This window comes from Phalacrocorax aristotelis, chromosome 7 (genome assembly GCF_949628215.1).
Source record: "Phalacrocorax aristotelis chromosome 7, bGulAri2.1, whole genome shotgun sequence".
NCBI lineage: Eukaryota > Metazoa > Chordata > Aves > Suliformes > Phalacrocoracidae > Phalacrocorax > Phalacrocorax aristotelis.
Window position 1 is genome coordinate 37896768 of NC_134282.1, and position 26650 is coordinate 37923417.

General features: G+C 40.0%; 1 protein-coding gene across 2 annotated transcripts; it reads right to left on the bottom strand.

The window, feature by feature from the left end:
* Positions 1-546: 546 nt before the first annotated feature.
* On the bottom strand, positions 547-26614 carry FAN1 (FANCD2 and FANCI associated nuclease 1). 2 transcript variants are annotated; one of them, XM_075100145.1, is made up of 13 exons: positions 24366-26614; positions 19096-19236; positions 16196-16391; positions 13627-13860; positions 12975-13106; positions 11761-11869; positions 10898-11017; positions 9604-9768; positions 8444-8615; positions 5019-5122; positions 2148-2342; positions 1617-1745; positions 547-783 (listed from the first exon to the last, which is right to left on the bottom strand). In XM_075100145.1, the coding sequence occupies exons 1-13, from the start codon at positions 25654-25656 to the stop codon at positions 646-648; spliced, it is 3126 nt and encodes a 1041-aa protein (XP_074956246.1). In that variant the 5' UTR covers positions 25657-26614; the 3' UTR covers positions 547-645. The 2 variants fall into 2 exon arrangements, with proteins under 2 accessions (XP_074956246.1, XP_074956245.1); XM_075100144.1 differs by having other exon boundaries at positions 8438-8615; positions 24366-26291.
* Positions 26615-26650: the final 36 nt, after the last annotated feature.

Genomic DNA, 26650 nt, shown 5'->3' on the forward strand with positions numbered 1-26650 from the left:
CTGGAAATATTTCCCCTGTATGCAGATAATACAGATATTCACAACAAAAGGAGCTTTTAAATAAATTATCCTTTCCTACAGAGTAGCATATCATAACAGCATTTAAAAAAAGTATGATGTCTTACCCTGTGCCATCATTGACCACCTGTATTTTTTTTTATATTAAAGTGAAAATTAAATACAAAGTGGGGACAGTTAGAGAACCATGCTGGTCCTGACAGCCCTGGAAAGCCACTGAACTTGTACCTTGCAAGGAGACTTGCACAACATAATGAACTCAGGCTACATGGGAATCATCAGTACTTGCTGTACCACATTCATTATTATAGAGGACAGTTTCAGTGGGTACCAGTCTGATTGCAGCTGTTTACTGGGCAAAAAGCTCAGGCTACCTTTCATAGCGTAAGTAACAAACTGTGTATGAAAGAGGAGGGCTTTGGTCTTCTGAACACGAAGTGACATGGTAAATCATATCAACTTCTCAAACTATTTTTTTAGAATGCTTTATGTTAAAAATAACAAAAGTAATGCTCCAAGAAACCGGACTTTTACAGGAAACTACTTTTAATAAGCAGCAGCCAGTAGTGTATGTCATGCCAGTTCCTTTAACAACACCCAGGTTACCCATGTCACCAAGACCCACTGTCAGCTGAGGCATTTACTCTTGCCTCCGATGGCTTGCACGTGACAAACCTCTACTGTAGCACCCAGCTTCTTCAGTTCACTCAGCCAGATGATCTGTTTGTGGGAGAGGCGATCATTGGGACCTTTCACTTCCACCAGCTACAAAGAAATGTGGACGATTAGCAGTGTGCCTGTGGAGGACCTGAATGGTCATTAGCTCCCACAGACTAACATAAGTAATGTTTTATGGCTGTTATATGCAACAAAAATAATACAGCTTTAGCACAACGGAAGGCCCTGTGGGTGCTAAATTATTAACCCATGGTGCAAGGTTTAACTGTAAGAGGCTGCAACTTTATATAGTAAATAGCCACCAAAACACAGCGGTACAGTTGAATGAAGATAATATGCAGCCTCCCCTGTACCAGCTGATACTGACAGCACCCTACTCAGAGGGTCTACAGACCTAACTTCTACTAGTCAGCTTTGTTTTATAAACATGTATCAAGTTGCTCCAGCAGCTGAGCGATGCCCAATAGTCTAGTACCTATTCCACTACCATGCAAGACACAAACCATGATTGTTTGTTTACTCAATTTTTTGTAGCAGAGACAGACATAGTTGTAGCCTCATATAGTCAAGTTTTTGCGGAAGTGGTGACATTGGCACGCCTTGCTCGTGACAGTCAGAATGCATATGACTGCTTCAGAAGAGTTGCTTTACAGTATTTTTTTTTAATCGAAGCCCTACTCTACAAGAAGACCTAGCCACTTCTTGCTGTTTCTCATTATGCCCGTTGTTAAAGCTACACCAAATTTGATGAAACGGCAGATAAACAATCACCCACTACGTGCCATCGCTACTAGGCAGGTGAGCAGCAGGTTCAACTTCACCACAGCAGGAAAATACAGTTTGTGTGGGCTGACAACTGGAAAGTTTTATACCTAAGGATAAGAGCAGCTAAGCACTAATTCCATGATCTCCCAATATACCTTAAAGTGATTAGTGTGAGTGCGCCACACAACCAGGTCAGGCAGTCCTCCTCTGCAATGGCGTAGATCTTTGGAAAGTCGCCTAAAAACACCGCTCAGAAACATTCCTCCAAGGCAAGAGACAAGGCTCTATAAGAGACATTTTGGTAATTGGCTTCCTTCGTTTTTTTGTATTTCCTGTGCAGCTATTTCCCAATTGTCCATGGCCCATTTCAGCTTTTTGTTAGTCAACTAGACCAAGAAACTTAAGTGGATGTTATCTACAGCAATTTCCCTGCTGTGTTCCCAACTACTGTTGCAGAAAAAGCGACCATATTAGAAAAGAGTAACAGTACTTGGGCTTAGGGAGCATTGTGCTGAAGTTCCCACTCAATTCCTCACCCCCTCATCGTCTGTCCCTCCCCTCCCCAGATCCCCCAAGTCAGTCTTGACTCAGTGCCTCAGTACAAACAGTGAGCACGCCATGGCCATGTGGGAGGTAATGGCAAGCCTAATCAAACCGTGTGTCCATTCTGGCCAACAGTTACTTACCTGAACTTGCTGGAGGGAAATGAAACGCCCCCAGCTAACTAGTGCTGCTGCTTTTCCCTCCTGAGTGGTCCAGATGTCAGCAATCAACTTTGCCAGTGTCTCTGCGGACGCTGTATGAAGCTCCTGGAGTCTGGCCTCAATGACATCCCTCCTGTTCTCATAGAAGCTGTCAGTGTATAAATCCAGGGGAAAGGTCTATATAAAAAGGTAAATACAGCACTGAGGCGCTGCCAGCAAAGCAGCAAGTCCAAGAATGACAATACTTTGTATATTTCTTAACTACAAATTCAAACACTGAGTCAATTTAACTTGAACATGGTCACTGCATAAACCCTTATTAAATGGGAAAAAAGAGTTGCATGTATTTTAACACCCAGTGCCAGTGCAACAAATGCTGGCTACAGCTTAGTCTAGGCTCACTCAAAAACTCCTGGAGTTTTTGACCTCTAGACTGAGATTTCCCTTACCAAACAACACAGAGCTACCTGCTCTCCTAACTCTCCAAGCAGTAATAGTCTCGTCAGGGTCTGGAATCACTATCAAGTCTGCTCAGCTACAGGGAGCAGTCTGAGGTGGGAAGAACACAGCAGTGATGAAACTGGGAGTATCACGCAAGCCACCTAAAAGCAGAGACCCTTATGCATAGTGCTGAACGCGTTACTGTATTTTAAAAAAAAAATCACTGCAGCAATTATTCACGTTTGAACATGACTTAAAAAGGCTAGCGAGTGGTGCCATTCTAGAATTTCAAAATCAAATGCAGAGTGCTTAGAAAAATGGCAAATTTCAGCATTATGCAAACTGCTGCCACAGCTAATTCTACAAAAAAACTACAGACTAGGAATGACTGAGAGAATCAGGTGCGAGCTTTCAGCTCAACCTTGTTCATGCCTGAGGCTGATGATAGTTTTGCTCTGCATTAATAAGTAAAATTAAAGTTGGTTTTTTTTAAAAAAAAAGTTTGAAAATGAGCTGTAAATACTGGGCTTGTTATGAACATATACACATACAAGGTTTATTTGTTTGGGTTTTTTTCCTTTGTTTTTTTTAAGTAGGCATAATCTGCATATAAAAGGAAATGTATTTAGAAAGGCAAGATCTACAATGAATGGTGGTTTGCACTGACAAAGAATACTTGCTTTTAACACATGCCATTCATGCAATTATGGTATCTTACAAGAATAGCAGGTACTCCACAAGAAGAGCTATTTGTATGAATTCCATTTACCAGTATTTGTATGCCCTTTGGCACTACAGCAGTCCCCTTCCTGTCCTGTCTATAAGCCTGCAAGTGCCTTAATGTCCTACCTTAAAATGCCAAAGCAAGAAGGACAACCATATCTCAGTTCTTTCTGCAAAGAGTTTTCAACCTTAAATTTACTTAGTCAGATGACTACAAGACTCAAGTAGTAAAAGACATTTCAAAGAGTAGCCATTTCGCTGTAGTAAGCTGCCTCTTTTCATCGAGTAGCTCTCCAAGGATATGATCAAGAACACACTTATGATGAAGTGATCATGGCTTAAGAAATTATTTCAAGACAGGCCTGTATACTGACTCATAATCCATGTCAACACAAAATAAAAAACCAACAGGTTAAATGTCAGATTAGCAGGGCAGAGAGCGACTCATGTATTCAAGTTTTGAGTTTAGTCCTACTGGCCTAATAAAATAATTGTACTGTTTGATTCTCTAGATGTTGCCATCCTTTTCTTAAGGGACTATGTAAGGATGGCCTTGAGGGAATGTATCTCCCTCTCTGCCAATTAAAAAGAGGTATTTGTAGTGGTTACTGATTATGCAGATAGCCATCTCGAAAACCAGTAGGTGGTTTTTCAGCTCAGCCACCAGGATTTCTACTTCATACTGGTGAAAAATAAAGGGGGATTGCAGGGGTGGGGGGAAGGAGAAAAGACAAGAAAACCCTGCATGTTTCACCTCTAAAAATAAGAGGAAATTTCTGCCCAAGATATCTCATACCGATATAAACCTGTAATTTCTTACAGTACAAATAAATCCAGTTAAGGAAAAGGACAGTACTGGCTGGTTCCAAGTAGAAGCACTGGGTTAAGGTGAAAGAAGACATTTATCTGGCCTTTTTTAGGTCTACATCATTTGAGGTGGCTTTTTTGGGGTTTTCTTAGCAAATAACACTAAGCGATCAAGTTTTCTAATTGCAATTATTAAAACAATTTCTAGCTGTAATTTGTAGGATGTAAAGCAATTAGGCATTGGACTCAATGAGCCTCATGGGCTCCTTCCAACTCAGCACATCCTATGATTCATTTCGGTAAAAGCCCCAAGTTCACCTGGAACCATTAATCTTAGGGTGTGGCAGGGAGTTGTTGTTGGGGGTAGGGGTGTAGTGTTGTTCACTAGTTTGTTTCTTGGACAAAAAGGAAGGATGATCCCAAAAGCATAAACGCGTTGGGGTGGAGCAGGCGGGTGGGTGTTAACAAACCTGAGTTTAAAAAAACATGACTTCCCTTTAAAGGCTACTGAAAAGAAATATACCTTTTTTTTTTTCTTCCTAGTGGAATGCGTCATCTTCAAATGAGATAACAATGCTACGGTATAGCAGTATTTGTCCACTGACTATAAAGGAAACTTTGACCAGTGAGTTCAGCTGTAGGACAGATGGATTGAGCCAGATGAACGTCGCCCTACCTGACAGTTCAGGCTTACATAGCAATAGCTACCAAGGAGCCCTTTAGTAACCAGCCCAACATAACAAATAATAAAACCAAGCAAACACCAAGATCTGTCTGGAAAGTCCCTCAGAATAAAATGTTAATCTAACCCAAGTAAGATTTTAAAATTATTAGAGACTATAGCAATGAGTAAAGAAACTAAAGAAAGCGTTTCAAAACTACCTGATAGGAATTTCTGAAAATGTCAGGTATGCCATCCATGAAAATTATATCCCACATTAGAATACCATAGATTGTAATGAACGTTGAGCCTTCCCCATGAATACCTAAAGGGCAAAATTTAACAAAAATGGAAACATTAATTTCTACAGGGATCTCATATGAAGAGGTACTAAATCATCATGATCCAAACCAGAAACATGCTATGTTCAGGTTTATACACAGCTGAAGTCAGTAGATACTAACATTAGAGCATCAAGTTGTAAATGCGCTTCCACAGTTTGCTACTGCTTTCTATTTCCAAGCTAGTGGTATTCCTTGACAGCGTAGGATTAAATTACTATGCCCTGTCACATGTAAGGTTTACTGTTCTAACTTTAATGATTTTTAATACACTTTTTAAAATTTTTACACTAAAAAAGTAATGTATTGATAACAAAATGTTTCTGTAGATATATGTGATGTGGTTTATGTTATAGCTATACACACATATACATGCACCTATGTATATGGAGCTATACATCTACATATATGTATACATGTACTGAAAAAAAGCCATCACCCACCACCAGCAGACCAACACCCAGCCAGTAATGAAAAGAGCCTAGTCCCATCATCCTGACACCCACCCTTCAGATATTTACAGGTATTTATGAAATCCCCCCTCAGTCTTCTCTTCCCCAGGCTAAATGAACCCAAGTCTCTCAGCCTTTCCTCATATGGGAGATGCTCCAGTCCCCTGATCATTTTCGTAGCTCTCCGCTGGACTTACTCCACATCCTTCTTAAACTGGGGGGGGCCCAAAACTGGACACAGTACTCCAAATGTGGTCTCACCAGGGCAGAGTAGAGTGGGAGGATAACCTCTCTCAACCTGCTGGCCACATTCCTTTTAATGCACCCCAGGATACCATTGGCCTTCTTAGCAAAAAGTCACATTGCTGGTTCATGGTCAGCTTGTTGTCTACCAGCACTCCCAGGTCCTTCTCAACAGGGCCGCTTTCCCGTAGTTCAGCCCCCAGCCTGTACTGGTGCCTGGGGTTGTTCCTCCTCAGATGCAGGACCTTGCACTAGCTCTTGTTGAATTTCATGAGGTTCCCCTCAGCCCAGCTCTCCAGCATGTCCAGGTCTCACTGGATGGCAGCACAGCCTTCTGGTGTATCAGCCACTCCTCCCAGCTTGGTATCATCAGTGAACTTGCTGAGGTTACACCCTATCCCATCATCCAGGTCATTGATGAATATACTAAACAGGACTGGACCCAGCACAGACCCCTGGGGAACACCACTAGTCACAGGCCTCCATCCAGACTTCGCTCCATTGTTCACGACCCTCTGAGTTCTGTTGTTGAGCCACTTATCAATCCACCTCACTGTCCACTCATCCAACCCACACTTCCTTAGCTTGCCTGCGAGGCGGCTATGGGAGACAGTGTCAAATGCCTTACTGAAGTCAAGATAGACAACACCCACTGCTCTCCCTTCATCGATGCAGCCAGTCACGCCATCGTAGAAGGCTATCAGGTTGGTCAAGCATGATCTCCCCTGGTGAATCCATGTTGACTACTTCTGGTAACCTTCTTGTCCTCTACATGCCTGGAGATGACCTCCAGGATGAACTTCTCCATCACCTTTCCGGAGATAGATGTGAGGCTGACTGGCCTATAGCTCCCCAGGTCCTCCTTCTTGCCCTTTTTGAAGATTGGAGTAACATTTGCTGTTACTTTTACTGTGCTGTTTGGGCACCTCTCCTGTTCTCCACGACCTTTCGAGGATGATGGAGAGTGGCTCAGCAAGAACATCTGCCAGCTCCCTCAGCACTCGCGGGTGCATCCCATCAGGGCCCATGGATTTGTGAGGATCCAGTTTGCATAGGTGATCTCTGACCCAGTCTTTCTCAACCGATGGTAAGTCTTCCTTTATCCTAATTTGTCCCCTCTTCTCTGGGGGCTGAGATGCATGAGGGCCAGCCTTAGCAGTAAAATACATGTGTATGTACACATGTGTATGTACACATATGTATACATGTATTGTAGATTGGATATTAGGAAAAATTTCTTCACTGAAAGAGTCGTCAGACATTGGAACAGGCTGCCCAGAGAGGTGGTGGAGTCTGCATCTCTGGAGGTATTTAAAAGACAACGTAGATGTGGCACTTCAGGGCATGGTTTAGGAGACACGGTAGTGTTGGGCTGACAGTTGGACTTGATGATCCTACAGGTCTTTTCCAACTTTAATGATTCTATGATTCTATATGTGTTTATACATGTAAGTGTATGTATGTATATGTGCATATATCTATAGATATATTACACACATATGTATGCATGTATTTTTATATATTTAAAAAATTGTGGTAGGTTGACCCTGGATGGCAGATAATGTAATATTACATACAATACATATAGATAATAGAATATAAGGTAAATGTTATTATATTATACATAATATATAGTATAGGGTATATGCCTTATACCTGTATGATATATCATACATATTCCAGAGAGAGAGGGAGAGCATGTGTGCATGTGTGCATATAGTGCTGGACTGAGCATTCTGTTTCATTAGGCCTACTGCTGCATCACACATGGCCATTGTGCACTCAAAATTTGTACTGAGCCGCTGAGCCAGGAAGATGGATGGCGAGTGGGTGGAAGTGGGTACTTCAGCACAATTCTCCCAAAGTCTAAATATTGTCACCTTCCCATTTACCCTTTTGTGATATGGCCAATTCTCCTGCAGCAGTATTTGGGATCATATCAATAATATACAATTATATTAAAATATATATTTTATATAAAAATATAAATTTTCTCTTAAAAATATTAATACCTTTTTGTATTTTGCTTTTTTTCTGTAAAACAGACAGATATATTCTTATTTGTCCATGGCTTTTCACAGCTTCTAGCTGTAAAAATATATGAACAACTACTAATTGAGCTGAAAATCAAGCCTTTTCAAAATAAGTTGCTAAGTGTCTTGCTATGGTATATACTGTTTACATATTCATCTAGTACCAAAAATCAGGAGAAATTTACCTTTCCTTAATGACACTGCCCTAAATGACGCACACTGCTAGCATTTCACCCCTAACAAATAAAACAGCTGTTCACTGATAAGAAAAGCAAAGGGATTGATTTTCTATGGAGATAAAGAAGAAACGCTGCGGGGTTTGCTAACGCATTTTAAAACCACCCTAGGTATATGAAGGCAGGAGATAATTAAAGGCCAGGAAGCAGGTCAGGTGGAAAATACGTATTAGAACATTTTGGTAAGGAAATTACATATTAGAGCCATTTGGGAAGGAAACAGAATCAGACTAAAAACTGGTCTAATGAAATCAGCTAAAACCGGTCTGTTAACTAAACGGCTTAGCAATTTCTTTACTCCCAGTTATTTTACTGTACAAAAAAAAAAAAGTTACCGTTACCCTGATCAAAACCATTCTGCCTGTAATGAGTTAACGCCAGCTCCTCAACTGAGCACATGACTGTAGATACACTGAGGTTTTTGCCACCTTCTTCGCAGTCACCAGTATCCTCCATTATAAATACAGATTTTCTCATTCCCATCTGAGGACACATCTTTCCTTTGATTGTAACCTGAACACATGAAAAGAACTAGTTACTTTGCAGCATCACATCTAAAAAGCTTTAGCCTAGGTATTTGAATCTCTCCTAAAACACACATTTGTCCTTTTCAGTTTTCTTAAAATCAGAACTAGACTTGTTTCCAAAAATCAACTGAATAAAATTTCACTGGCCATTCCCTTGAAATCACTCTGTTTAGCTTTTATAAACAAGCAAATTTTTCAGAAAAAAAAAATCTAGCAAAACTGCTGGGCAGCTGGGAATGTTGTCTTCCTATGTACAGGACCAGAAAGGTAGAATACAGATGACTGAGGAGACTGATTCTGGACTGAGAAAAAGAAGAGCTGTAGGGAGATACGTGGTGATGAAGCCAAGGGGGAAAGCGAGGGTCAGCTCTGACTTCACCCAGATACAATTACCTTTGCAACAGTAGGGAAAAGAATGAGTTTAAAAAAAATCTATTTCAATATGACGCAAGTGCATCATATTGCATATTTGCATAGCGCATATTTAGAGTGCTTAACTCACAAAGGTTACTTAAAAAACCTTGCATTTTTTGAGCCCTTAATCTAATGCTGATGACATGCTAAGGTTATTATTACTTCTTCTTACACACAGAATGCTTGGCCTGAAGACATCAGAGGCAATGCATTGATTTGATCAGACTCTTCAGACAGAAAGATCCTGAGAATGGTGCTGGTAAATCAGTGGAGTTTATAGCTGATCAAATTCGTAACACATATTCAGTAAAGCAATGCAAAGTAAGTCACTGTACAGTGGAATAGCTTCAGCTGAGAAGCTGACCATTTATTAAATAAGTAAACATATTTGTTTACAAGAGGCCTTTGTTTTGGAAAAACATTTGTATTCATTTTCCTGCTGCACAACTAAGTCAGAGGCTGATGCACAGCACAGAACAACCATTTCCCAGATTATTTTTTTCTTGTCAAAAGACATCATGAGTTGTTATTTCTCAGAAACCACCAGCAGCTTTACTTACATGTGTCACATCGTCCACAGTTATGACTGGCAGATCATGAAGCAGGCATCTGAACTGCTTGCAGCTTGGCGAGTCTCTGATTCGTAGGGCCCGCTGGTACAGAGAGAGACGATGCCCAGTACGCACAAATGGGTCTGCCAGCCCCTTTCTAATGCAGTCAACGGCCTAGCAAAGGGCAAGGAAACATGCAATAATTCAGAAAAACCTATGCACATCTGTCTTACTAAGCCCAAAAGGTCAACTGATATAAGGAGCACAAAAATGTGAATGTAAAAAACAGCATATAAGACAGGGCCGCCTCTCCTACTTTGTACTGAAGTTCTAACTAGGAAGTGATATTTTGCACTATAAGCTTCTGGATTCAAATTTATCCTAGTACAGTAAAAAGAAATTACTCTCCATTTGTACTGATCAGTATAAGATTAAGGAAGTGTAAATTCCAAGTAAGTGACCAGAAAAAACAGTTGGTTCTAAGGTAAATCAGTTTAATATTTTAAGCCAATTTCTTAATAGCATGTAATATGAAAACAGAAGGACCAGATCAGTTGTGCAAGAATGTACGTACAGAACAAATTTTAGACCAATATACTTCTGCACTGAAGAATATCCAGGATTAAACATGGACTCCAAAAATTAATTCAACTCATGGTTCTGACATACTCTCTTTCTGCGAGTTGAGGAAGGCACTTTGCCCTAATTTATAAACAAGGAACTGAGACTAACTCTTCCTTTGTACAACTTCTAATTCCAAATCTGGAAAAAGCTTGACATGGAGGTGTAAGATGCAGAAGACACAACTGCAGATGCTTGACAGCCTATGATATGATTTCCTTTTAAAAGACTTAGAGAATTAAGATGCAACACAAAATATGAGCATTTTAATCTCAATTCTCAATAACCTTAGTGAGGGAAGGAAGCAACACCAAGGGAAAAAAAAAGGTCATTCTCTGCTTATTTTAAATTACTGTACAACTGCTACTGTTCCTGGACTTAAAACCTTTTCTATCTCTATTTTTTATTACCAAATTAGTCAGGTATCTTAGGTGTGTTTAATTATGTTGGTCTTCTTTGTCTTTTAGTTAAAAGTTGATTTTCAGTCTGCCCATACTTCACTGTGACCTAAACAGTCCTACAGAGAGTTTCATTTTCAATCATTGACAGTACCTCTCCTTTGTATGTAACCAGACAGAAAAAACCCTACCCCACTGTTCTTCTCTATGAAGTATTTTTAAAAGACGTTTTCAGGCAATGACTACAGGGTTTCCAGCTTTACAGCATGCAGTCGTGAAGATACCTTCTTAGTGTTTTTCAAGTGCTGATGTAAATTCAGAGCCAGGCGATCCCACCATCGCCCTCTGCTGTCAGTACAATACACATCCTGAGACAAAAGAGTCTGCAGCTCCTGGACTGCTTCCTGTAGCAACAGGATTATATCTTTATTAATTGCGTTAGAAAACCAAGGTGAAGTTTCATTATATAATTAGCTTGTCACTTTCCCTTCTAATTACTGGGTACTATAAAACTTTGTCTCTGCACAATTCAAACCCCATTTTCACTCCAGCACCCGATGTATTCAGGTGCACGGCTGCATCTTAAAAACTCTGGAATAGAGATATTTTTATGTAAACTTAAAGGTTAGCTGCCAGAAGTACAATATTTTTGTCCTTTCTGTATTCCTTACTGTATACGAAATAGTTGTGAACGTTACTTTTTTGCCTTTTTGCAGAGACAAAGTCTTTTTCAGAATAATCTGGTTTGCTTTAACATATAAGTCAGAGGCCTTTGGAGATGTTAGCTCCAAAGAGGAACAGGCAGGTATTTCATAGAAGAGTTTTCTTCCAAGATTTTCTTATTTAAAAGCAATAATCAAATCTAGTGAAACACAGATATCTTTAAATAACAAAATAACAATGTCTCACCAACAGCCTGATGGTATATTACATATGGTAAATCTCCAAAGCATAAGCAGAAATCAAAACAATTTCAAACTTTCTAAAGCAGCAAGAAAAAAGGCCCTTTTTCCTTAAAAGTAACCTGTTAAAGAGAAGTGTAGCGAGTCCTGGCAAACGTTATCACCATTTTCCAGCCACATCAGAAATGTAAATTGATGTACAATGCCACATTAAACACATATTCCTATTCACTTCACCACTTTACCTTATACATGTGAAGTCTCTGCAAAATTTCAACACCTTGAGAAAGAATTCTTGTATACACCCAGCCCACTGTGAAATGTCGCAGATACTCAGGTAAAACTCTGTGATAGCTGAAAGATAAGAGCAGCTCAGATCAATTTTATGATGGCAATTTAAATTCTTAAAATTCTCTTATTAAGAACACTTATACGTAAAGCATTTACAAAAAGTAAATGCCTTATATATATAAAAATTGAACTGAAATGAGTATCCCAACTGCAAAGTCAAGAACCCAAAGGTAAGAAAATAGTTTAGCTGAGGTAGCAGGTGCAAACTGCACTCGGACAGCATATTTTGGCTTAAACAGCAGTGAAATTATTAGTTAATGAGTTTTACATCAGATGTAAAACAATAATTTATTACATCATGTTTTATTACTGACAACTTGTTCTCTGAAGTTAACTTTAGAAACACAGCAGAATTTCCTGCCATAAAAGACAACAGACATCTTTTGGGTAGGCACCTCTACGTTTCAAGACGAAGTCTTTTGAATGTCTTTATCGAAATCAAAATAGGTTTTTACACTGTCTTCAGTGTGAAATGGAATAGACCTCAAAATGATCCTCTATGAATATTAATTTTATATCAGTTACCATGAAAATGAATATAATGCCAAACATAAGGCTTTAACTTTCTGTGTATCATTAAGCCAGAAAGCAAAATAATTGAAAGAAAAACTGATGAAGGGTGCTTCAAAAACAATACGTTATTTCAGGTCTCAGATCTTTAGTAACATTTCCTGAATGACACTCACTTGGAAGTTTGAAGAGATCAATAACCCAGCATTGTTTTCCCATAATGTTTGCAAGATACTTTTGTTCACAGTGAATTTTGAATTCTGTTTATTGCTATTTGTCTAAAAGACATAAAACCAAACTATGACAAGGGAAAAATAAGGCTCTTGTTCTCTTAATTGGCAGACAGAACAGAAAACGTTTTAGTGCTTTATCCATGCCTACCAATTCATCCCAAAGGTTTTATTAAAAAGGCCTTTTCATATAATCAGTTAAAAGCTAAACAAACAACCAGGAACATCAAGACCTTTCAAGCTTCTAAATTTACTAGGCTTAAATAACATTGCTAGTCTGTAAGCCTCTCTCAAAAGGAAAAGTACCAAAAGTAAGATAATACACTTAATAGTTTTATACGAACACTAGGCTGGTTCCATTCTACTACCTCAAAGAGGGGTGATTTTTCAGTTCATTCCAGGTTTCTTTAGCACACATGTATAGATGATTAGCTTCTTCCCAGTTCCCATTTACCATTGCAGTGGCTATATCATTTGACAGATGAGCAGCAGTTGCATACCTAAGGGAAACAACAACTGTATTAGGCTCAAAAAGCATTTATAGTTAAAAGAAATCCATTCTTCCATACAATACCTTTTAAAAACTCCCTTCCAGTCTCCAATGACATTGAACCATGCAGCCAAATTTATCCTTAATCTTGTAGGGTCAGCAGGGTTTACACTAGCAGGGTGCATCATGTTTAAAGTTACTTATAGAGAATGGATTTTTTGTTTTGTTCAGAGTCCATTCTAATTATCATCACAGCAAATGAAGAAACAACTTACATCAGCAGATGACCATGAAGCAAATAAATATGCTATTTTGGTTCAAAATGCAAGCCACTGTGAATTACAAGCCTACCTGGATACAAAAATGTATTTAAAATCATTGCAAAAGTGTACTTCTACCTATTTACATCTGGAGTTCTACATGAAGAATTCTTATTTGCCTACTAAGTACTACTACTGATTTGCCTATATGTACTGCAGTAAAGCTTTTCTAGAAATAAACAGATTTGCAAACTGCCAAAGCTCCCCTACCTGATAAGATCTTCTCTGTCCTGGAAGACCTGTGTTTTCCTATTTACAGTGTAACTGGGGAATACCATACGCCCCATGTTTGCCATAAGGACTGTGGAGAGCTGGCCTTGACCAGCATTACCAGCTTCTTCATCCTCCATTGACTCAGACAGTGAAAATAGCAGCAGAATTCGAGAAAAGACAGCCCGAGGGCCTTTACAGACCCTGACAGATTTTCCAGCCAGGTCCTTCACCCTGGAAGGACAAATAAAATGATTATAGCAAATGGTTTTTACCATCACTTATAAAAATTCAGATATACTGAGTGAAGTATGAGAATAATTTTGTTTTCAAGCCTATTAATGTGTAAACTTGATTTTCCTTGAAAGAAGCAGCTTGAGAAACTATATAGTGCATGTAACCTCTAGTGAAAAGCCAAAGAAATGCATTAACTAATAAAAAGTTTAAGGGCCAAACTTCAAGTAGCATGGAATTGGAACTAACTGCCCTTTGGGTGCAGCTACTCTTGTTGCTATGCCAGGCAGCACCAACAAGCAACAAGATGTGGTTTGCTGTTAGGGCAATCTTTACAGACCACCACTGGAGATCCCTTGTATTACAGTATCTCTCTTAGCACATCTTCATCCAGCCCTTCCATACAAGATTTCTGTTACTTGTCCACAGGACAACACAGATTTAGAAAAAGGATCTCCTCTGATCTCGTGGGGTAACTTGTATTTCAGCTGTCAAACTACAGCAAAGAGCATTACATTCCTAAAGCTGATGTGGCTGAGCAAGTAACTATCAGCCTCTTGGAACAGGGAGTAAGCCAGCACCAAGGACTTTTTTGGAATGTAACTTATTTTCCCAGGTTCCTTTCCATTTCCTGAACACATTTTTTTTCTACCCTTCTTTTGTATAGTTTAAGCCAATATTCTGAAAATAGTTTTGTTTGTTAGAGATATTTATACAAATCATGCATCATGCATTATCATGTAGTTCAAATATCTAGTATCAAAGAAAAAAAAAATTACATCTGAAGCGATACAAAGATTTTCATACTGAAGTTTTCTATAAGTGGATTATAATGAGGAAACAACCGCAACTCCTTGAATTAAAACATCTTTACGTATCACAGTCTCAACATCCTCTAACACAATATAATCATGGCTGTGGCTATGATCACTTCACCTGTTTTCCTGCAGACCAAATGAAGTACAATGCTACTGGAGACAATGACACCACTGTGAAATACTATTTTTAATAGACTGGGAACCATTAGAGCTCCTGTGGTATTTCAAAAACAACAAAGACCAGATAAAACTACTTTAAAGAAACTAACCATATTATGCAAACCTCCAAGCTGTGAAGCTCTGCAAGCCCAGCACTAAGCTAGCATTACACCTCTCTTTTTGCACAAGGAAAGAAGACCTTACTGATCCCTGTAATAATAATTCTTCATGGAGGGATGATTTTAAAGTGCTTCTTCCAATACTAGGCCCCTTTAAATTTTGTGGAGAATCACACAATAGATTTTGGGGGAAATATTTGTCCAATAAACATAACTATGCAAAACTTGACAAAGCTTTATTATCTCTCTCATTTGAAAAAAAAATACCACAGGAAAGACAACTGATGTTGCTGAAGCAAATGCAGTACATACTGGTATCTGTCAGCTTTCCACCCAACCTACATTTTGTACAGAAAGGATTCCACAATTACTGAGTTCAGACCCAAGTTCTCCAGCGTACTAGACAGTCCAATTGCATGACAAGCAACCTTTGTTTATATGCATTATTATGCAAACAGTTACTTTTTGGGATTAGTTACTAAGAGAGGTAACTGCGTAAGAATGCTTATAAACACCAGAACTGACTTGTACCCCTAGCACCAGTACCCTGGCTATTACTTTAGCTCATATTCCTAGGCTTTTTGTGGATGGTCTAGCTACAGATCCAGCCCTGAATGCCAAGAATGGTAATGCTGTAATCACTCCTTTTAGGGCAGAATGACAGCTTAAACCTGAATCTGGACCCCAAAAGACCTGGAAGTCAAGGGCATTTGATATACACAGCTGTGACAGCCACAGTGAAAAAAATCACAGGAAAGAAGGAAGACTTTGTCAAGCAAACAATCTTTTTCCTTTAGAAATATTGCCCAAAAGGAGGCTCTGTGCTAAAGTACAAAGTCAACCACAAAAAGAGATTATTGCTCCCCTCTAATTCTACTGAAAGAGTTCACCCAGCAAACAAACATCAGATAGTTGCTTTAATAAGCAATGACTTTCCCTATGTCTTCCTAGATGTTTTCCTGCACTGATTTTGCTTTAAATAATTCAGAAATGTTTCTCTGTATTACAGAGTAACTTTGGAGACAAACAATCATGCCCACCACTGAAAAGCATGACATAGTTCAAAAAAAAAAGGCTAATATTTACCCTTCTGTTTGACCCACTGTTAATCAAAATTTAATGCTGCCCTTTTTTATTCATAAATTTACTATATACATTCCTCTCTTCAAAAGGCATCTAGATTGAGTCCTTTGAAGCAAAACTTACATTGACCTGTAAAATTTAACTTTCAACACTTACCTTTTTAAAATCACTGTCCCGATACCAGCCTGACTCCTGCTGAAGACTGAACGTTGTTTCGCCAACCTCAGAAAATCATCCACAAGTTGCTGTTTCTGACTATTTGGGTTTGGCAAGTGAAAGGTCTTTGCCAATGTCTTTAGCTCAGGGGCTGAAAGCAAATCCAACCCTTCACACAGGTCTTCCAGTTCAGATTCTAAAAGTAAAATGATCCACATATATTCATTATGTGCTACACATACACACTCAAGCAACAGCTCAAAGTATAGTACGTTCATATAACCTTGTAATAATCTAATCATTTAGATTTTTCAAACATGTATTATTGATGCTAGCTGGTTCAGCTTGAAATTCATTCTCTTCACAGGTCCAGCCTGAAGGACTGGAATAATCAGAAAAAAATCCCTTTGCAATTTCAAAACAGAAGCAAATATAAACAGATTCTGCCTATTAAGAAAAAAAAAAAGCTGTTCAGAAAGATTTGTCTTCCTGATGATTGAAACTTTGCCCAATGCAAAAAAAAAGCGCTGCCAGGGAGCAGCAAGAGCAGAGCGGCTCAACAAGGGGAACGAGCCATGAGTCAAGAGTGACCACAGCACTGGCAGTATCTTCACCAACCCTGGTGCAGCCCCACCATAAATTAACAGAACGCGCAGAGCACAAGTCCTGGTAACAGATTCCACTGGCAACCCCAGAAAAGGCATGATGATGAATCAGGTCCAGGGTCAATCTAAGAGATGAGCCACACCTAAGACTGGAGACAAGACTACAACTTAAGTCTGAGATCCATCCACAGTACATGGCCACAGACAGGACCGGAAACAAACACCTGCAGCATTGGCTGGAGGTCCAGCCAGCCAGGGTTGGACAAGGCCAGGGACAGGGTGCCTGCAAGACAGCTCAGGGCTGTACTGAAGTATATTAAATAGAGCTCCTGGACCAATGTGCAGAGGCGGCACAGGTCAGGGTCTGAGATGAGGCCAGCAAGGGCAAGTAAGGCCGATTGTTGCACCTATAGCTCTGCTGAGGTCCTCAACACCTTCTTCACCTCTGTCTTTAACAACACTGTTGGGTCCCAGGCTTTGGGAACAAAATTGCTGATTGATCCAAACACCGACCCACCATCAGTGAAGGAAGAATTAGTATACAAATTACTACAGGAGCTTGACCCCTACAAATCAATGGACCCTGATGCCATCCACCTGAGGGTGATGAGGGAGCTGGCCAACATCATTGCAAGGCCGCTCTCCATAATCTTTGAGAAGTCATGGAGAACGGGGATGTCCCAGAGGACTGGAGGAAGGCAAATGTTACCCCTATCTACAAGAAAGGCTTGAGGGAGGATCTGTGTAACTATAGCCCCATCAGCCTTACTTCAATCCCTGGGAAAGTTATGGAACAAATCGTCCTGGGGACCATCACAAGTCAAATGAAGCACGTGATTGGGAAAAGCCAACATGGCTTCACTAAAGGCAGATCATGCTTGACAAACCCACTGGCCTTTATGACAAAGTGACTTGCCTGATTGACATGGGGTGGGCAGTGGACATTGTCTACCCAGACTTCTCCAAGACCTTTGATATGGTCCCCCACATCCTCCTCCTGGAGAAATTAATGCATTATGGCCTAGACAAGTGGTCTGTGCAGTGGGTGGGGAACTGGCTGACAGGCCGCACCCAAAGGGTGGTGATAAATAGCTCCTTTTCAAAGTGGCAACCTGTCACTAGTGGAGTCCCTCGGGGATCAATATTGGGCCCAATGTTATTCAATATCTTTATAAGTGATCTGGATAACGGCATCAAGTGCAGCCTGATGAAGTTTGCAGATGACACCAAATTGAGTGGGGAAGTAGACACTCCAGAAGGCAGAGCTGCTCTGCAGGAGGATCTGGATTGGCTGGAAGAGTGGATCAGCAAGAACCTTATGGAGTTCAGCAAGTAGAAGTGTAAGGTCATGCACCTGGGAAAACATAATCTGCGAGTGCAGCACAGACTGGGATCCACCTGGCTGGAGAGCAGCTCTGTGGAAAGGGACCTGGGGGTCCTGGTGGACAGAAAGCTCAACATGAGCGAACATTGCGTTGCTGCAGCCAAGAAGGCCAACAGGATGCTGGGTTGCATCAAAAAGGGCATCACCAGCAGAGAGAAAGAAGTCATTATCCCACTCTACTCAGCACTTGTCAGGCCACACCTGGAATACTGTGTACATTTCTGGTCCCCTCTATACAAAAAGGATGTGGACAGCTGGAAGGGGTCCAGAGAAGGGCCACCAAGATGATCAAAGGACTGGGAAGCCTGCCATATGGGGATAGGCTGGGAGAACTGGGTTTGTTCAGCTTTGAGAAAAGGAGGCTTAGAGGGGATCTCATCCCCATATACCAGTACTTAAGGGGTACCTACAAAGAAGATGGAGACTCCCTTTTCACACAGAGTCACGTGGAGAGGACAAGGGGGAATGGACACAAGTTGCTCTTGGGGAGATTCCGATTGGACACCAGAGGAAAATTTTTCACAGTGAGGACAGTCAACCATTGGAATAATCTCCCCAGGGAAGTGGTTGACTCAGGCACGTTGGACACCTTCAAGAGTCGTCCGGACAGGGTGCTGGGCCATCTTGTCTAGACAGTGCTCTTCCTAGAAAGGTTGGACTAGATGATCCCTGAAGTCCCTTCCAACCTGGGATTCTGTGATTCTGTGACATTTATTTAGCTCTTCTATTACCTAATTTGCACTAACTGCTTTTGTAATTGAGGAACACAATACAACTCATCTACCTGAAACCTTTATTCTGCTCCTCTAATTCTCTTCTCAAGGCACAGACAAGCATGTAGTACATTCTAACATGACACAACTGCAGATTTTATTTGTACTATTTTTAACATTTATTAATGTTGGCCGTACCTGTTTGCAGAAATCTGGCTTCAGCCAGTTCTTCAATTATTGGTGACAAATCCATACTTATCTCTCCATACTCGATTTTGTTCACCTTTAACCAGTTCAGCTTGCGTTGAAAAAGTCTCACATATAACTTCTGCCCACCAACTGCAAATTTTATTTAAAGCAGGGAAGCATAAAAAGAAAATTAAATTCTAAAACATAGTATCATGCATAATCACTACTTTACATAGAAAAATTACTTTGATGCAGATATCCTCTAAAACTCATTTTAAATCTGCCCGTGTTCTATGAGCAGACTTGGTAGAATACCAGAACTTATCTTTCCAAGTAATTATTGCTCATTAGAATCTTCTAAGTTTTGTAGGTAGAAAACTATCACAATGTATTTTGTACGTAATGAACATTGCTAGAATGCATTTTGGACATGCTTACTCTTTAAGAAAGACTTCGTCTTCTACAAAAAGACAACATCTTTTTTCAAACTCTGATTATTGTGATGTTAAATAGGTCTTTTTGCTTTCTTTAACACTCATTCAATAACCAGCTATTTGATGTTGGGGAACAAAACAAGCTGTAGTCTGACAGAATGATTTCATAATCACAGAATACCTGTCTGTGTAGCAGTCTTCAGATTCTTATTTTTCTAAAGATAAGCTTGATTTTATTAATGTATCTACTGAAAACAAGGGAAAAACCCTCCTACTGATTTGATTTTTTTTATTAGGGAAGTGTTCTCTTAAAGTACCTTTTAAAATACTTTTAAAATACTAACAATACTGAAATTTAACAAAATAGCTTATTAAATCTTAGCTGAAAATAGTCTAGCTATTGTTACTATATTCAGCTCCCTTTTGAATACTTATTCCATCCCTCATTAACTTCTAATGTTTTTTATCCCTCTCTGCTGCTTAACTGGAACTGATCATTAATAAAAACAAGACACTGAAACACTACCAGACCTAGATATATTCCAGAAGTCACAGTTAACTTTTACATGCTTATTTAAGTATTCTCCTGTCCTTAAGAAGACTTCATCAGCCTTTTCTCCAATAGAATGTTTCCAGGGTCAATTCACTGAAAGAACTACATTCAGCTGTCATTTTGTCTGTGGGGTTATAACTTCTTTGAAGTCTGTCTCCAGTTTTTACAATTCTGGAAAAAGAAAAAGGGTCAAGTAACACATGAACATCCTTTCTCGAGACCATGGAAACTGACCAAACTAGGGCTGCTATCCAGTAAAGACATGTGAGGTCTGCTTTCTCTCTAGACGATTTGAGTAACAAATAGAAGAATAAAAAGGTATTGCACAAGTAATTAATTGCTTCTTAAGCATCCTGTTCTGCAGTACAGTACCTCTGAGGGTTGGGGGATTTTTTTTCTTTCGTAGTTCTTAAGAAAGTTTCAGGGGTATCACTGAAATTAAAAAATTGCTCTAAGTTGAAATATTATCAGCAACAAGATGCAGAAGATCTTAGAAAAGTTCACCCTCTAGGAATCATTAAAATGCAACAGAAAAGAATACATATTTTTTTCTTGTTCACTTTTCTGTATCTCAGTTCCATTGATGATTATAAATCAATGTTTCTCAGATATGATTTTTCTGTTGTATAAAAGCTGGAAGGAGGATTTCACATTAGAACTATGTGCCTGTATTTAAATTCTTCCAACTGCAACATGCAGTGAAATTAAACATGGAGAATACAAAAACTATTTTTTTAATACCACACTCAAGTTCAGATAGATCTCATCTTGAGCACGAAGCCTGACATTACACTGCGGATTACTTGTTTTGGATACACCTCTGCTTTCCCCCACTTTTATTTACTGTTTCCAGTATTCAAAAATTGTCACTGCTCTACATCTGACATAAAGGCCATCCACTTTTGAGAAAACTGGGCAGGATTGCTTCAAATTTAACCCTTTCAAAACTATCATTGATTTCATAGTAAGCATTAGAGAGAGAATGATAGACATTTTAGTAGAAAATAATTAAATACTGAAGAATACCTATGTTCAAGCCACTTTATAGTATTAACCACATGTGTGGGGTTTTTTGTGTTACAATAACTGCAAAGCAACACCTCTTGGGTAGAAACTTCTAATGGGGAACAGATAGCTCATCTACCTGAACTTTTAAAGTATTCTGTGTAAGATTTCTTGAAGGTAAAGACATTCATCGCTTGTCCAGAATTCATTATCTATTGACTTAATGCTATCTGATCACTTCTCACAGCCGAATCATTGCATTTTTCCTACCCTGCAAAGACAAGACTGTTTTATTTCTGACTCTAGCAATCAGTGCAGACATGGATTTATCAGCACCACTTTGCAATAATTCTTCTTGTATTCTGAAGTCCTGTGACAGGGGAATACTGAAATCACATGACTGAAAGAGAAACAAGCACTTCCTTTATTTAACAGAACAAGTTACTGTTACTGATCAATGTTGTACTCATCCAGAGAAGGGAGTGTGCAAGTAAGGAAGCTATATCCTGAACTTCTCTTTTAGTATTTGTCAAAGTAGCCAAAGCCTGTATCCACTAACGGCCTAATTTTAAGTTTATTCCTAGGTCTTCTTTAGATGTAAATGATATGCATCTACTGCTTACCTTAGCCAATAACAAGAGTTTTGTTGCTTATATTCCATTTTTTCTGTATATATTACCATTTTAACTACCACAACATTAACAAGGCATTATCAAGCTCCAAGACGTCACTGTATATATGTTTAGGTGGAGAAAGTTAACTATTTTAATATGCTTACAGCCTTGAGTGCACCAATAGATTCTGCAACCCCATCCCAGCCCCCACACATCTGGCTGCCTATATTCAAGGTCAGCTCTCATACGGTATGTCTGTGTAAGCTGGGCTCAGGCTGCTGGGAAAAGCTGAGTGAGGCTTTGTCAGGGCCTCCCCCCATTCGCTTAGGGCTGTACTTAAACTCAGGCTGGTGGCCCACACTCTTGCCTAAGCTCTGCTGTGGCATGCCAGTGCTCACCCCGGCACCTTGCGCCTGCCTCATCACTACAGACTTTCCTGAAGACCTGCCACCACTGGAGCATGGCTGGCACTGGATCCACTCTGCTCCTCTTCTCTGAGCAATGTGGGCTTATGCCCTTTGCAGGTGAGGAAAGGATGTGGCCCCTGCCTGCCCTACTGTCCCCTTTGGCTCCTGGCTCACGCAGAGTCTGCTCTTGCTGCTCCCTGACAAATATGGTCCTACGTTATGATCTCGTATTACTTAAAATATTCTTGTAACTTAAGTTAGTATTATTCTTTAATTTTTTTAATGTTTGGTGGTACTGCATAATGGTAATTATTACAATATAATCTGTCAGAGCTTGACTGTGGCCAGGTAACCACTGCATAAATAGCTTTATAAGCTTAGAGCCCTACCTCCTCCTCTGGCGTTTCTACACCTTTTTAGCAATCATGTCTTAGGGTGGTTTAAGTCAGCTCAGCTGACTTTTCTACTAGGGCAAATGAAGAATGTTCACAGGGTCCTTTCCAGCTGCTAAACTTTGGAAGAAGATCTTAAGTCAAAAAAAGGCATTTCTGAGTTTGTTCCACCACAGTTTAAGTACTTCTTAGAGAAACAGATATGCACTTTTTTTTTTTTTGTTGTTAGAGATTGTGGACTACTTCTCAGGGCTATATTTCTTCCTAAAAAGCTCAAGGCAATACTTCTCCATTTTTTTGTCACTCGGTATTCTGTACTAAAAAACCTTGTGATGCCATACAAACTAACCTAACCTCTTTCTATTATTCTCCACATTTATACAAGTTATTAGAAAAATACTTACTAAAAGTCTCCTGTTGGCCTTGGAAAAATTTCACAGAATTAATAGTTACAAGTCATGACCTTGATATTCTTTTTTGTAATGTCCTGTGTTGTCAATCCAGAATACCATTTGGAACTTTATAGAAACAAACATTAAGGGACTAAGTGCTCTGAACAGCTAGAACAGTCTTCTTCCACTTTGCAATGGGGACACAGTCTAAAGAATGGTGTACACTAGTGCAGAAAAATAAAAATAATCTACAAAGAGGAAAGACCAAAATCCACAACATTTTCACACAGGGAAATACTATTCTTTAGTGTGATAAACTTTACAGCCTGCTAGTTATGCCAAACTCAATGAACACCATACATTAAAAAGTCCAGCCTGCTTCTGATTTTTTTCCTAGGTTTTTTACCATCAAGTATGTATGCAATTGTCACTTTCGCATGTTCAGCTCAGATGCATGAACTGAGCTCATATGAACATATATCTAAAATTCCTTTGTCAGGCAGCTGCATATTGGGCATAGTAGCTTAAAACAATATAAATGGTTACGCCTGCAATACTCTGAGATACAAATTTTCTTCTGGAAGTTGTTATAAGCTTATTTCCTTTTTGATGCTCCATATTTGCAGCTCAAGTGCTGGTAAAACTACAGTTAATTACAGTTTAAGACAAGTTATAAACATATGTAAAACTTTGGAGAGTTAATATTAACTTGCATCACTTCTGCCATGCTTTTACTGTAGAACTTAAACTTATACGAGTATTGGATTCAGACAACATGTCTGAATCTTGTCTAAATGTGGAGGGCTTAAATCTCCAACATTCTGGCTCCTACGGAAATTAATGAGAGTTAAAAGTACTACGCAACCTACAAGAAAATGTCAGTTAATTAGTACCTAGCATTCTAAACGCTGGATAATAATCATAGGGATAACCATGGACTCACATAAGCATGGAAGTCAATCTATAAACATGCTGAATCAAAGCTCACAAATGTCTCTTCAGAAGGTTGAGGTTTTTTTTCCAAGGTCTGTGTATCTATAATAGGCCTCTTCATAACCCCATTTTGTAGAATTCCCATACATAATAATCATCAAAAGCTTGGTATTAATCCTCCTCTTCTGTGCTACCAGTTTCCTTCCTTGGAAACATGTTTAAATGCAGCAGCAAGTAGACGTAAGATTCTAAAAATAGTATTAGAACAGTAAAGAAAGTACTGCAGAAAACCAGAAGTACACATAATAATTCTCTCCGTTTCTTTCAAGTTCCCAGTATTTATCATTACCTTCCATTAAAGCCACATTAGGAAAGTTTACCTACAAGAAGCCACTGAGGAATACATCTCCTGAGAAAAAGGAGCATCTTCCCTAATGGAATTTATGAAGTTAAATTGCCCACTGGTATAGCTCTCTTCACATAAATTTATATAACAGTTCTCTCTACAGGAGGTAATGTGACAATATATTGAAAAAAAATAAAAGATACCTGATAATTTGCAAAACTTGGTTATAATGTTCATATCTTGCTCATCAAAGAGTCTGACATCATCTTCATTCTCCAAGACTGCTCGCAGCACAACTAAAAAATTCCGGAGGTAATATGGGTGGCCAGGAGAGCTAGGCACAGAGCTAACCTTATTTATTTTGTCTAAAATGTCCACAACAGAATTTTGAAATTCAACCTTTTCCACAGTTTCTGACAAAGTATGATTAGTCTCATCTTTAAAGTCTCCATGAGCTTCCACAGGAAATACCTGTACATCACCCTTGCTAAAGCAATTCTGTGTATCACAGTTCACATCTGTCTTGGAAGAAGGAATAACCTGAGTGTGAGGCGGAGTCTTGACTTCCGAACTACTGGCCAGCTCTGCTGAAGTATAAACAGCCAGATGTGTTTCAGATTTATCAGGACTAAGTATCACATCTGCAGACCTACTTTCTGTTTTGGTGCTCCTTGGACCAACTGATAACCTTTTGCCACTGAAGTTATCAGCTGCTAATGACACCCGAACGATATCCACAAGGTCTTCTCCACTACATTTGTTTATTTCTTCTTGAAATTCAGGTTCCTTCTTTGAAAAATTTTGTTCCTGGTGCTCTCTCTGAGTAAGCTGATTTTCTTTCTGAGAACTATGCCCAACATAAATCTCATCATCATCATGTGCTGCAGCACTTTTGTACATATTGTGAACAGCTGGAGGTGAAGAGTCCATCTCTTTATACACAATCTGCTTTCCTCCCTGGATACGTCGTCTTCTGGACAGTTTAGATGACAAGCTTCCCAAAGAGACTACTTTAACTGTTCGAGCCTGTGGTTCATTGTTAACACTACAGACTGAACTATTATTGCTAAAATAAGGACTAACCTGTTGGGCTGCACTCCCTTCTGCTTTCAATAAACTACTTTTAGAGGGACTTGTTTCTAGATTTAAGAGTTTCTTTGAAAAATATGAGCTAGAATTATTGTTCACATTTGCAGCTGGGGGACTCTCATTCCTAAGAGAGTTGAGTGTTGAATTAATGATGCCAATCTTACCACGGTTCCTCTGGCATGTTTCATCCATGTGTTCATTTATGCCATATCTTGGCACCATTTGGCCACACATGGGACAGATAATTTTGGCAGAGGGAACATTGTTAAAAAAAGAAATTACAGGGGAGGATGCTGAAGGTATAGGTGGTGTTCCTTTACCTTCCACTTTTTTTTTTTTCTTATTTTTACTAAGTGACAAACTTATTCGGGATCTTTTCATTTCTGAAGACCTAGCTTCTGCCATTACAAAACTTCAAAGCACGTTCACATGGCACACGCAACTTCATTCAGGCCATATTTCCTTGTTCTGCAATATTTAAAAGGAAAAATAATTAAAAAAGACTTTTCTTGGCTTTGCATTTTCCACCTGTAATCCTCTGACATGCCTTCAAGAAAAAAAAAAGATTTTGAATGAAAGATTTTCTAAGGTACCATGTGCAACCAAGATGAACAGTGGAGAAGAAAAAATAAAACCCTAGAAGCAGAAAAGTCAAGCAGTCCTCAACTGCTGCAATGCAACTGTCCCTTTACCTCCCTCACTAGGCAGGGAAGCCAGCGCACCGTGATCGTCATGCTAAGCGCTGCAGCCGGCTTCATGGGAGTAGTTTAATAACTGGAAATACTACTAAAATACTACTGCGCACTTTGACAATTTAAATACCACATTCAGTTGCTGATATAATTAAAAACGTGAAATAAAACTGAATGTAACGATACAGTCAAGTCCTCTAGTTTTTGTCATTATCCTGTTTGCTATTTATAAGCAGGCATACTACTTTTGGTGCCAACTACCCGCTTTTCCAGCCACATACAACGCGCCCGTGTGCGCGCCGAGCAGAAGCGCGGTACCTGCCCTGCCCGCACACCGGCGCGGTGCCCTGCGCACACACGGGCGCGGTGCCTGCCCTGCCCCACACCTGACGGCTGCTGCGGCAGTTCTGGCAGCGCCGCGGCGGTCGCGCGGGCGGGCTGCGCTCTCCCAGGCCTCCTCGGAGCCTGCCGCCCCGCTCTGCACGGCGCACCGCCGGAGCCGTAGGTTTCTGTGCCACCTCCGCCCCGCCGCCGCCGTCGGTCCTTCCTGCGCCGCTGCGGCCGGACCGCGGCCCTGCGAGTCCGCCGCGTGACGGGCGCTGCGCCGCGGCGAGCGCCAAGGACTCCCCGAGAGGCGGGGGCCGCCAGCCCCGCGTAATGGATCGCCGATGGCGGCGGGCAGGCCTGGGGAGCAGATCACCGAACCC